This window comes from Thunnus maccoyii, chromosome 14 (genome assembly GCF_910596095.1).
Source record: "Thunnus maccoyii chromosome 14, fThuMac1.1, whole genome shotgun sequence".
NCBI lineage: Eukaryota > Metazoa > Chordata > Actinopteri > Scombriformes > Scombridae > Thunnus > Thunnus maccoyii.
This window is the reverse complement of record NC_056546.1, coordinates 15,391,922-15,403,418: the sequence shown is the minus strand read 5'-3', so window position 1 is coordinate 15,403,418 and position 11,497 is coordinate 15,391,922. Positions and strand designations below refer to the sequence as shown.

At 40.9% G+C, this 11,497-nt stretch overlaps 1 protein-coding gene across 1 annotated transcript; it reads right to left on the bottom strand.

The window, feature by feature from the left end:
• Nucleotides 1-4,501: 4,501 nt before the first annotated feature.
• Nucleotides 4,502-9,899, bottom strand: wnt8b (wingless-type MMTV integration site family, member 8b). Its single transcript, XM_042433888.1, has 6 exons — nt 9,829-9,899; nt 8,653-8,686; nt 7,399-7,537; nt 6,728-6,853; nt 6,430-6,572; nt 4,502-5,158 (listed from the first exon to the last, which is right to left on the bottom strand). The coding sequence occupies exons 1-6, from the start codon at nt 9,897-9,899 to the stop codon at nt 4,589-4,591; spliced, it is 1,083 nt and encodes a 360-aa protein (XP_042289822.1). The 3' UTR covers nt 4,502-4,588.
• Nucleotides 9,900-11,497: the final 1,598 nt, after the last annotated feature.

The following is an 11,497-nucleotide window of genomic DNA, read 5'->3' as shown; positions in this document are numbered from 1 at the left end:
TAGTGGCCCTCTATAGGGCACTTCATCCTGATTTACCCATAACTAAGACAGTGATTACAGAACTTTGGTATGTTTTCTCCTTTGTGGGGGCACCTTAGAGGACATTTTATCATGTATGTTCCACCGTGGCGTCACCCCATGTTTATAAGTTAGAGTAGACTAAATATTAGAAACACCACTCAGTATAACCCAATACAGTTCAACAGCACAGCAAACTAGGACAAATGTCCATAAAATAAATCAAAATCTCTCTAAAACAAATTTTATATATAAATCAGCAATAATAAAACAGCAAAAAGACAAAAACCCCAATTGTTTTCACCCGAAAGCAATGTTGAAATCAGTAATAAAATATTGATAAATTGAAACCTTTACAGCATGCATTCACTGCAGAGTCACAACATCTATCATGTATTATATACAATACAAAACACATATTTTTTTCTTCAGGCGGATTGACAATTTGTCCCAGTCCCCCTCCATCCTCCCCCTTTCTTTCTCTGTATGAGAAGATATGGTAATGAAAGGCTGAGCAAACACTTTTGAAATCCTGAGCCAATCTTTAACTATGGTCATTGTAGCCTCAGCATTACTGTATTGATCACCGGGCGATCACTCCTCATGAGATAGCAGACAGCAGTGCACACTGTACCTTGCTCAGTGGACTGATCAGCTGATGGAGCCTGGCTCTGTTTCCTCAATGCCAGACTGTCGTTGAACTAGATGGAGCATATCTTATCAATCGCTCTGATCATTGTTACTCTGAACTTCAAAACTTTTTGAGAACACTTGTTAAAGCTGTGAATTTAGCTCAAATGAATAAAAGCATTTGCTGAAATTTCTGCAAAACTTGATGCTTGTATGTTTTCTCTTGTGTTAGGCTTTATCAGCAGATTTCCACCCCAGGGCTACTTTGGGCTCCCTGGTGGGTTCCCATGCTCTGTGTTTCCTGTGCAGATCAGTGAGCTGAGCTGATCTGATCCCTCTGATGCTCCTCTCCTCCCCATTCTTTGCAGATACCCAGGGCAAGGAGATAGACCACCCTGGTGAGCCCCAAGAAGCTTGTATCTCAATCCTGCTGATTGCAACAAACACATTCACCACTGCTGTCTTCACCACAGCAGATGGACTGCTGTCAAAACAAAGACTCTCTGAGGAGTTACTGTTACAATAAAACAGTTTCCCGATGAGTGATATCACCTGCTGTAAACATTTTTTGCCAACAAATTAACATAATGATACAATACAGGTAACTAGATTCAATTGGTTTTTGTTAACCACTTTAAGAGCACACGACGGACGTCCCACTCATCTGTCCTCATCTGTGTTGCCTTTCTCTCACATTCATACTGACCCTCGCCCCTCTAGGTGTTGCAGGTCCAAAACCCCTAAGCCATAAATCCTATTAGTCAGGGATGCTCTGAAGCATTATAAGTAGTTTTTTCCATTTCTTTACTGATTGCATTATCACTTGCTACCTGAGAGAAATCTGTCCCCTTAAGGTATTTTTGGTCTATATCATTAAAAGGTCAAAAGGGGTATTTTGTAGAGCCACAAAAGTATTAATTAACACAAAGTCAGATGAAAGGTTCCACCTTGAACCAAAACCTAGAATTTCTTGGAATTGGCTTTTATTGATGCCAGTATACAGCATGATGAAAATATTTGTAAATTTCTATCAATATCCTCCCGCATTTCTACATTAACTGATTATTCAAGCTCTGTATGAAAGCATCTGCTTAAAACCTCACTCTTCCTCTGTGGTGTCGCCTCTCTCTCCGCCACCTTGGGCTCATACGTTATTGCAAATTCGACATGGCAGGGCCGGTCTGGGAGACGGAAGTTCAGACCCCTCGGTCGGAGGTCGTGTCACTCTCTGGGTGGGGGAAAAGGTTGTGTGTCTGAGTCATGATCAACATTATGTGCTGTTTCACACGCCATCATGAAGAGTGCACCCTTCAGTTAATCTCCCTTCCTTTTATTGCGAGTGTATGGTGGTTCATTTGAGGGAATGACATTGACAGAGATGATAAAGATGTGTCTTGTATGTTTGTGTGTGTCTGTGTTCATGTGACTACTCAGTGTAGTACATGATGTTATGAACATAAAAACGCACCCCATGATTAAATGCATATCTTTTAGGAAAAGAACAAGAGGGTAAAGGGTAGGGATTACAGTGTCAGTCTGGTGCAATATAAGCATTAATCTGCTCTTTTTTTGGAGCTTAGACCTTTTTGCTTCTCTCAGTTGCACCTGACTTTAGGTCTCCAGGTTAAGCATAGTATTATCTTCAAATGCTGCCTACTAGAGCAGTGTCCTCTCTTTCATCTCTGCTACTGATGCGCAAATGATCTTGAAGCGAACAGTATCACAAGTATGTCAAACTGCTGAATTTTAGAACAGTCAAACATGTTTTTTGTGTGTCTTTGCCACACATGCACTGATTGCTGTGTCAGTAGGCTTTTCCTTTGTATGATTACATCTACATGTGTGTATAAGTGGGTGCTTTTCTGCTTAGAGAGCCTGTGCATGACAGAAAGACTCACATAATTAACCGAACAAAAATCGTTGCATTCTACACATCTAATTTAAAGTGGCTTTGTTAAGGCAAATCCAAAATTATAATTTTGCCATACCTTTAAAATATTGAGAATGAACATTTTGATGCACCTCTTTTGTACACCCAATCACAGTATACCTATTGCAGAACTTCCACAGTAGCCGCAGGGCAAAAGCTTGGTATGCTGGTTCTTTTGTTGGTGAGAAGGTTTTGCTCAATGCCAGGCAGAGCAATCCAGCCAGCCCACAGGGGTCATCAGAGGAGGGAGGAGTTTTGATTATGATCATTATTTGGTAAATAAGATGTCAACAAGGTGTTTCCTTGACACTTTATTGAGTAAAAGGAGGAAGGTGCAGAAATGAACGCCCCCTTCTCAATGGGACCTCTAATCTCCTCTTTCATGTCCCATCGCGTCTGAAGGGTTTCGGCTTCGGCTGCCATGTGCTAGTCTGCCTGGGCCTGGAACTTCTTACTTGCAGGTGGGGTGAGTATCCTGGCAAGCATGTGTTTATAAAACCCACTTGTTTGGGCACAATACTTGAACTAACTTCTTTTGAGCGAACAGTGTGAATCTGTGCAAAGCCTTTTCCCAAAGTCCTTTAGAAGGCGACAGCCCATTGAGAGTGGAGAAGAAGGGATTACCTTCCTCGACAGTGGTGCATTTCCGAGAGAGCTGATTAGCTCTGCATTCATTGTTAAATCGAGCAAAGGAAGGCCCTAGAGGAGTGAAAGGATCCAAATAGGTGGGCCCAGAAATAAAACAGCCGCAGGAAGCCCTGCACAGGCAACCCAAAATTTTCCCAACATTTCTTTCCCCCACTCCTAAGGAGGTGCGGCGTGAAAAAGGAGATTAGCATACAAAATTAGAGGCGGAATGATTTTTAAGGGCAACTTGCCTCATGCCCTCCACCCCCAAGCTCTACTCTGTCTGGACAAAGTTAATTAAACTAGTATTAAACAGTAAAGAAACTTCCAAGCGCTCGGGAGTTAGGGGGCTCTTTGAGGATTACCATGATGAGGGAGAGAACGGGAGGTATTTTGTTGAGGCGAAATTGAGAAAGGCGTGATGGAGGGAAGAGTACGCTAAGGAGTTTTCCATTCTTACTGCTTTGCCCCAAAGTATCCTAACCCTAGTGTGAACAATGTGAAGAGTACGTCTGTGTTTACCTCAGACCATCAGGTATTACTGTCACAAAGAATGTGTTAAGGAAGGATAAGCACTTTTTCCACGCTGAATTGATATTATGATGGATTTATTATTCTTTCATTACATTTTTATAGAAAATAAACCACCAAGAAAACTAACAATAAAACAAAACTACGAAATGCTGTGCAATAAATTAACAATGTACAGTACAAAGTGCTTCATTTTATATACAATTAAATACATTGAGAGGGCAGTAAAGGTCAGGGCGAGCCAACAGGTGTGAGAGCAGACTGTGCCCTAAAATGTCAAAATGTGTCTTTGTAAAATAAATTCAAAGCTTGGCACTGATAGTTCATATTTATACAGATATCTGCTGGGCTGAACTTCTTATGATTCATGGAAATACAACCTAACAAGGTCTTAAAAATTATTCTTTTTGTAGTTAATTATGCCATAGCTCAACAGTCAAAAACTCAAACTAATAACTGTTTCAGGTTCAGTTTTGTTTTGTTTTTTTGTCTGTATGAAAATAAATAAATCATGTTTTGGAGAGTTTTGAAGTCAGAGTCAGAGAAAAATGCCAAGTGATATTTCAAAATGTATAAAAATATATCTTAAATACATTTATACCAAAAAAAAACTACAAAGATGTAAAAACTTCCCCTTCTTGTGTTCTCTATCATGATTTTTTTTTTTGCACATCCCACTGTTGTTAATCTTTAATACAAAACTGACAATGAAGACAGTCTTAATTTGCATGTTTGCTAAATTGTTTTTTTTTTAAATACACACAATCTGAACATGCACAGACAGTTTGGATGTTAACAGGAGGTGCAGTGGTACAAATATGATGACAGCACCGGGAGAATTGATGAGGATGCTCAGTGCTTCTTCCTCAGTCTGAGATTCTTCCGGCGACTGCCAGCACTCTCGTTCCTTCCCCTCTGACCTCCTTTCTTCACACAGAAGTACTTGGTCACTGTCTTTCTGCACTGCTCACACTTCACCGCGCAGCACCAGTGGAATTTACAATTACAGCTCGACACCATCTCAGCTTTGCGCTCCTCCACAGCCAGCCCACACTCTCCACATAACCTCTTACAGCTCCGTTTCTCCCATTTGCTCAAGTTCTTGCCTTTCTTGAGGCACTCGCGGCCCTCTGTGCCCGGCAAGCCCAGAGTGCGGTTCTCTAAGCAGTAATCGGGGGAGTCTTCGAGGTGGACCAGCTCCTTGCGTGAGATGGAGCTAAAGGTCTCAGCGATGGCCCCTCGGCTGGCCGCGCTGTTCCCCGCTCCACGGAGGAGATCCACCTTCAGAGCCCTGTGGTACTTCTCCTTCAAGTAGTTCCCCACCTCCCTGAACTCTGGCAGCTGCAGCCAGCAGGTCTGTGTGGTGCAGCTCCCCGACACTCCGTGGCATTTGCATGTCCTCTGCATAGTCCCCTTCACAGCCTGGAGTTAAGACAAACAGAGAAGTGTTGAAACAGGGAAGATTCACAAGTATGAAAGTACATTTTGCTCTGAGTTTCAAATGAAAAACTGAAACAAAAACTCAGTCATAATAAAGGAATTGATTCTGTGGGGGTGAGTATGCAGTCATATATATATATATATATATATACATGTGTGTTTATGTAGGTATAAATGTATGTACAAGTGTGTGCGCAAGAGACAGGATGTCCATTGTCTCTTGATTGATGTGTTGTCAAATTAACTGATTGTATTCTCAAGGTTTTCTAGTGAAGTTGAAAAAAAGGATGAATACACTGAAAGGAAGAAATGATAGCTTCAAGGTCCTTTGCTGAGTTTTTTTTTTTTTTTTTTTGTCCTGACTTTACCCGACACAAAACAGCTGTCAGTTGAAAAGGGACGTTTTCTTTCCCTGAGGAGGGGATGAACTTTCTGTTGAGGTGAGGCTGAATCAAAGTTTCACATTGAGTCCCATTGTCCCCCCAGAGAAATAGGAGTATTTATTTAGCATGTTCATTATCAACATGTTTTCTAGTGTGAGAAGACCCAATGGAGGGTCCTATTGAGTGGAGAAATGAAAAAGGAGTTTTTCTCTCTTTCTATCCCCATTTTTTTCTGTTACAATGATGCTCCAGGTGCCATGGGGATCCTAGGGCCCAACAGGGGGGAGCAAAGGCACCGTAAACAAAGAGCACTTCAGCTGCACGCCTGTGGTCCCCTCAGACTCCCTCGGGGCTAAACAAAGACCAACATAAATGTGGGATCCTTATTGCAAGAATAAAACTAAACACTTATTTTAAAAAGCAGCATAATATAGAATGCTGTGCAATGTCTGGCTCCACAGGATCTCTAATTAAGCTTGCACCAGTGATCCTGAGATTCTTGAGTTGAGGTATTGTCATAAGGGGCATTCAGCACTGGTAAATAGGCCCTTCTGGTACACCGAACACACTGTTATTATTGGGGACGAGTGGCACCTCACTTATAGCGACGTGAAAGGGATGCTTGGGTGGCACACTCAGTGTAATTCTGAGAAGGGAAAAATGATTCAAAAGGTGCTTTACACTGTGCAATCAGTTGGAGGGCCAGGAAAGATCCCCAAAATATCAACCAAGCCGCCACCCAGTTTTTGTGGGATACAGCAGATAAATACTGTATGGTTCATGCTTGAAGAAAACAAGCAGCCTGAAATTAAAACCAAGGTATTAACGTCACTCCAAGTGTATGGAGCGAGTTGAGGGCATCCACTGTACCTTGCGCCCAGCCTCGTTATTATGGAGATTCATGGCTGCCCGAGCGTCCTGCCCAGTCTCCAAAGCATCAACAAACTGTTTGGAAATGGCCTCGCCAAAGCCAACATTGTCACTGCAGCCACCCCAGAGCCATCCATGACCACCTAGAAGATAAAGAGAAGGAAACTTCTTACCCTGCTTTTTGACCACTGTTTAAATGATCCGCTCACACATCAACATCTGCTGTGAGTGTCATATTTCGTCAGTAGATATTTCACACTACCTGTGCTTCATGTACAGATCTGTGTATTTGTCTTACCTCGTTGTCCGTTCCTGCTGTCATCACAGCCGCAGTTGTCAAAGTCTCCAAGACTGCAGTTCCTTGTTAAAGTGTACATAACGCCAGCAGAGCTGATGGCATGGACGAATGCTGTCTCCCGATTTGCTGGTGAGAGCAGAGAGGCTCATTTACTGACTTTTTTCATCACACAGATCATTGTATAATTATCTAGACATTATACAATCTCCCGGACATCAGTAAATTCAAGTAGCTGTACATCAATCGTATCATGAGACCATATCTTGGGACCATGAAACCGGTCTTGAGGTTATCTATCTTTGCCTTCTAAATAAAGCTGATCTGGAATTGCAAAATTTGTCTGGTGTCTCGTTTGTCTTGTGAAAACCAGTGTTGCTTACATAAGACACAAAGAGGCAGTGGGTGCCGTGGTTGTTGTGAATTGGATTAGTGTGTTTGTTTTGGCCCTAGCGACCATGGCCACTGTAACGATCCCAAAGTGTGGTGAATCTTCTGACTGAGCAAACATTTCAGTTTCACAAACAAAAAAGAACCCCTCCCCTGTGAGGAATGATAAAGAGTTTTGAAACGAAACAAAAGTTCACAGTTACCAAAAACTTTCCAAACTTTTTTTCAGGGGTATTTCTCATCCAGATCTATTAAGGGCGCATGGTGCCTTCATGAGGACTTACCGCTGCGCAGACTGCTGTGCGTGGACAGCTGCAGAGCTCTCTCAGGGCAGTTCCAGCGGTCCCATGCAAACTGGTATTTGCACTCTTCTATGCCACTCTGAGCTCCTGCTGCCACACTGCTGGAGTAGATCAGGTATGCCTGCAGAAGAAGAGGCAAGGAAAATGTGAAAAATGATGTCCAGGCCCCCCACATATTGTAATAATGACAAGATGATTTAAGAAAGTGAGATGAAGTATCTGGTATGATTTGATACCCTGATAAATCTACCTTACGGTAGATTATGATAATCGGTTTTGATGGTCGCATCCCACCTATTAAATCCAACCCTATTAGTGGTATGGAAACGTACATTTTAGGAGACTGGGTTGAATAAACCCAGAACACACAGCTCACACAGATAAATAGAAACAGTAGTCACAATATCCAGCAATAAAAGATTGTGGACAGCTAGCAGCTGGCTGGCTTCGACTTGTGTAACTTGTGCAGGTGTTCAGTGAGTCCTAAGCAGATGTGACAAATCATCAGAGAAATTCTGGCATTTCTGAGCTGATTCAGGGTTCACAAAGTCAAATCATGCATGATAATAAACTAGAAACAGTGCTGTAAGCCAAGTTTAAAAATTCTCAACAATTTCAAAGTGGGTTGCATACATATGGACAAGTCTTGTTTTAGAGATTTATATAACGCACAGTGTTTGGTTAGTGACAAAAACAATAAGAATTCACTGAAATATTATTATATTTTTTAAACTGAATGGTGAATACAATTAATTCGTAAGTTCTCTTAAACCAGTACACTCTGTCCTTGGCTTTCGCCCGCTGCTCTGCTGCTTGTTCAGACTGTGTGAACGATAATATAACTAATATGTCTCAAGTGGCCTTTGGAGAAATGGAGTACCACCTCTTTCACAGGGTTCTGGCGCACTAATGATGACCACCCACTACAGCAATGCCTTGCCCTCGCCTCTCCTGCCTCTTAACACATTCACCCACAGATACACAGAGCCTCTGAATAAGGTCAAGTGTAGGGAGGGGGAAAGAAAATCACAAAGGGCCAAGAATATCACTGATATATCATTAGCGCCATTGTTGCATACAGACAGGTAACATGGCTTGTCCATACACTTCAGTTAAGATATCACAAGGACAACAGACTTGAATTGAGTACTGAAAAAAACACAGAAACCATTTTTTCTCTCCCTCTCTCTTTTGGAAAAGGGACAGGGAGAAAAGATCAAAAGAAAGTTGGCTTACCTTGGGTCCAGTCATCAAGAAATTATTCACTGACCTGGAAAAGGAGACAGCTTATTCACTCAAGGAAGCTAAGTGTCCTTCACAAATTCCTCTGCTAACATCTCTCATTAGTGCGCTTTGTAACATGCTAAACCGTGACACCAGTAGGTAACCAAACCTTAGTGAACATTACTGCTGATTTTGTTAAAACATTTCTAGAAATGGAGGAACACTGGAGGTAATGCCATGCATTCAGAACTTGATCAAGATTTTAACAAAGTGGGAAACAATTTAGAGTATAACGGAATAGTTCTTATCCCATCCAACATTCATCAATTCATGCAAGTACAGATGATGCATCGAGGGTTTAGGTGAAACTTTACCATTTTTAAATAAGGCACTTTTCATAAAGAGCTTATAAGTAACTAATGGCTTCATTAGTGGTTAGTAAAATAATCTACTAATGGTTTATCGATCAGTTATGTGCCATTAATTAGGAAAAATCTGGGGTTGCCAGGTTGTAACACAGTTCTAAATGTTGGTAATCCATTTCTAAATGCTCATGGGTTTCTCGATTTCTAATAGGCCACCAGGTCTGCAGCTATAAATATTAGTAAATTATAAGAAAAAGGTTTTAAACCATCAAATCTGAGGTTGTGAGTGTTTATAAATTGTTCATGATCATCCGCCGCCCTTTTTCTAGTAATAAGCGGTCAGATGGTGTAACCAATCAAAGAGCGTTGTCACAGCTTGCCAACCCAAAAGTTGTTCTTACAACTGATCTATTAAGAACTGATTTATTAACCATTAATAAAGTCATTAGTTACAACTCTTTATAAAGGCTGCTTAATTAGAGAGTGGTACTTGTGAAATTGATAGAATGAGTACAAGTATAATTTCTGTGGGGAAACAATCCCTTAATTTAAGCAATTTTTTTATTTCCAATTCCCAGGTTGTTCAATTAAGTGATTTTATGGGTCATGTTATGCCTTTTGAATATTATTCTAACAACTGATAAAAGAAAAAACACAAGTAATTAGGGCTTATAAACAAATTTATACTGACAAAAATAAATGTTTGTGTTGCATGTATTACCACAGACATGAAATGTAGTTTTTGGAGATTAGCATCATCTGAACCCAAAATTAAACTGAAAAATTTAAGACAAAATGCTATTTCATCATAAATACAACTTACCAGCAGCAGTATGACCTCATGTGAGCCAGGAGGATGAAAATATAATAGAAAACCTCCAAATGCATGAACATCCTGACAGGTGAGAGGGATGACGGTCACTCAGAGCCCGTCCAAAGCCTGCAGACAGTCTATCGGTGGAGAGCAAACTGAGCTCCCAGCACATGCAACTTCACCAGGGCTTCCAAGGAGATTCAAGGAGGGGGCTCTGAAATGGAGCTGCTCTCGTCCCAACAAGAGATTATCTGCTTAATTAAAGATTTTCCCCCTTCTTACTCTCCTGGCCAATCAGAAGTATTGCACCAAGGAGAAACTGCGATGATCAAAAGGGCACCCTGGGCCTTCAGGGCCGGGCAACGGGGGCTTCCCTGCCTCTATTCAAGAGCAAAGGAAGATCTGTTTAATCCTATAGGAAAAGTGTAACACTGATCCCCTGAAATTCTGACTAGAGAAAAAAGTTTATTTAAGATATCTATCTCGCAGCTGATTGTCAGGGATTAGTGGGAGATATAGTCCTCTGGATGACGAATTGTTTGATAGGACTACAAAGAAATAGGCCCAGTGTTTGCTCTTGAGGAAGTAATTCACGGTTTAACAAAGATGTGATTGAATCAGTGTTTATCACCCTGAAACACAGAGACTGTTACTCAGGCGGAAAACGTCAGAAAATAATCGCTTTGAAACTGTCATTTGACCATTTAATTCCAGATGGGGTCAAACTCCATCATTAAAATTGCAAAAATGGCGATTTCAGAGAATAATTTACGTATTATTTTATTTAAAGGAATGAACTGCAGGTCAATGCGTAACTTTTTCTCAGTAAGGAAAGGGTATCATTCCCACTTTTACCAGATCTACGCAGTCGCAGAATTGGATCTGATGATATTTTAGTTGTTATTTGGGACATCTGCAGACACAAATCTGGCGTAATTTTATATTGTGTGAGGTCAGTTGATACGCGAAAAATAAGAAAATCCATCTTTGCTCAAATTTGAGTCATTTAGAAGAAAGTCCAAGAGTCAGCTGTTCTTAGAGGGGATAAAAGTCACTTGTGCTCTTCTCTTTTCGAGTTTTTTCCCCCTCTACTGTTGTAATGATTGTAATATTCACGCTTTTATGAAATATTTTAGTCGTATTCATCTAAAAGTTATTATAGGATGACTTTATTTTGTTTGAGTGCCTGTGGAGAATTTAAAAGATATATTTCCCCAACAAAGCGATGATCCCCTAACAGCAAATGAAAGGTGAGGGATTGGAATATTGGATTGGGCCTATAGTCATTGATCAGATATGCGACATTTGCATCACTAATCCAGACGGTCCCTACCTAACACTGGATGAAGGTTTACTCCCCAATAACCCCGTCTGACCCTTAGGTCCCTTTCCTTTAGCGCAGGCAGCCCTTTAGCAATCTTCTTGTGTGCAAATTAGGATTAGAGGGGGGAAAAAAGTCATTCGGAGGGCGAACTTCTGAGGGATGTTTTTGGATTAAGATTTAAAGAGGAATGACATGAGACAAAAGCAGGATCCGACCTGTTGTTTTAGCTTTTTTTTTCTTTTTTTAACACAGGATAGATGATTCATTAGAGAGAGCATCACCAAAATGAGTTATTGCAACAAGTAGAGCAAAATATCAGCACATTTGGCCCACATTTTGCACAAATTAAATCGC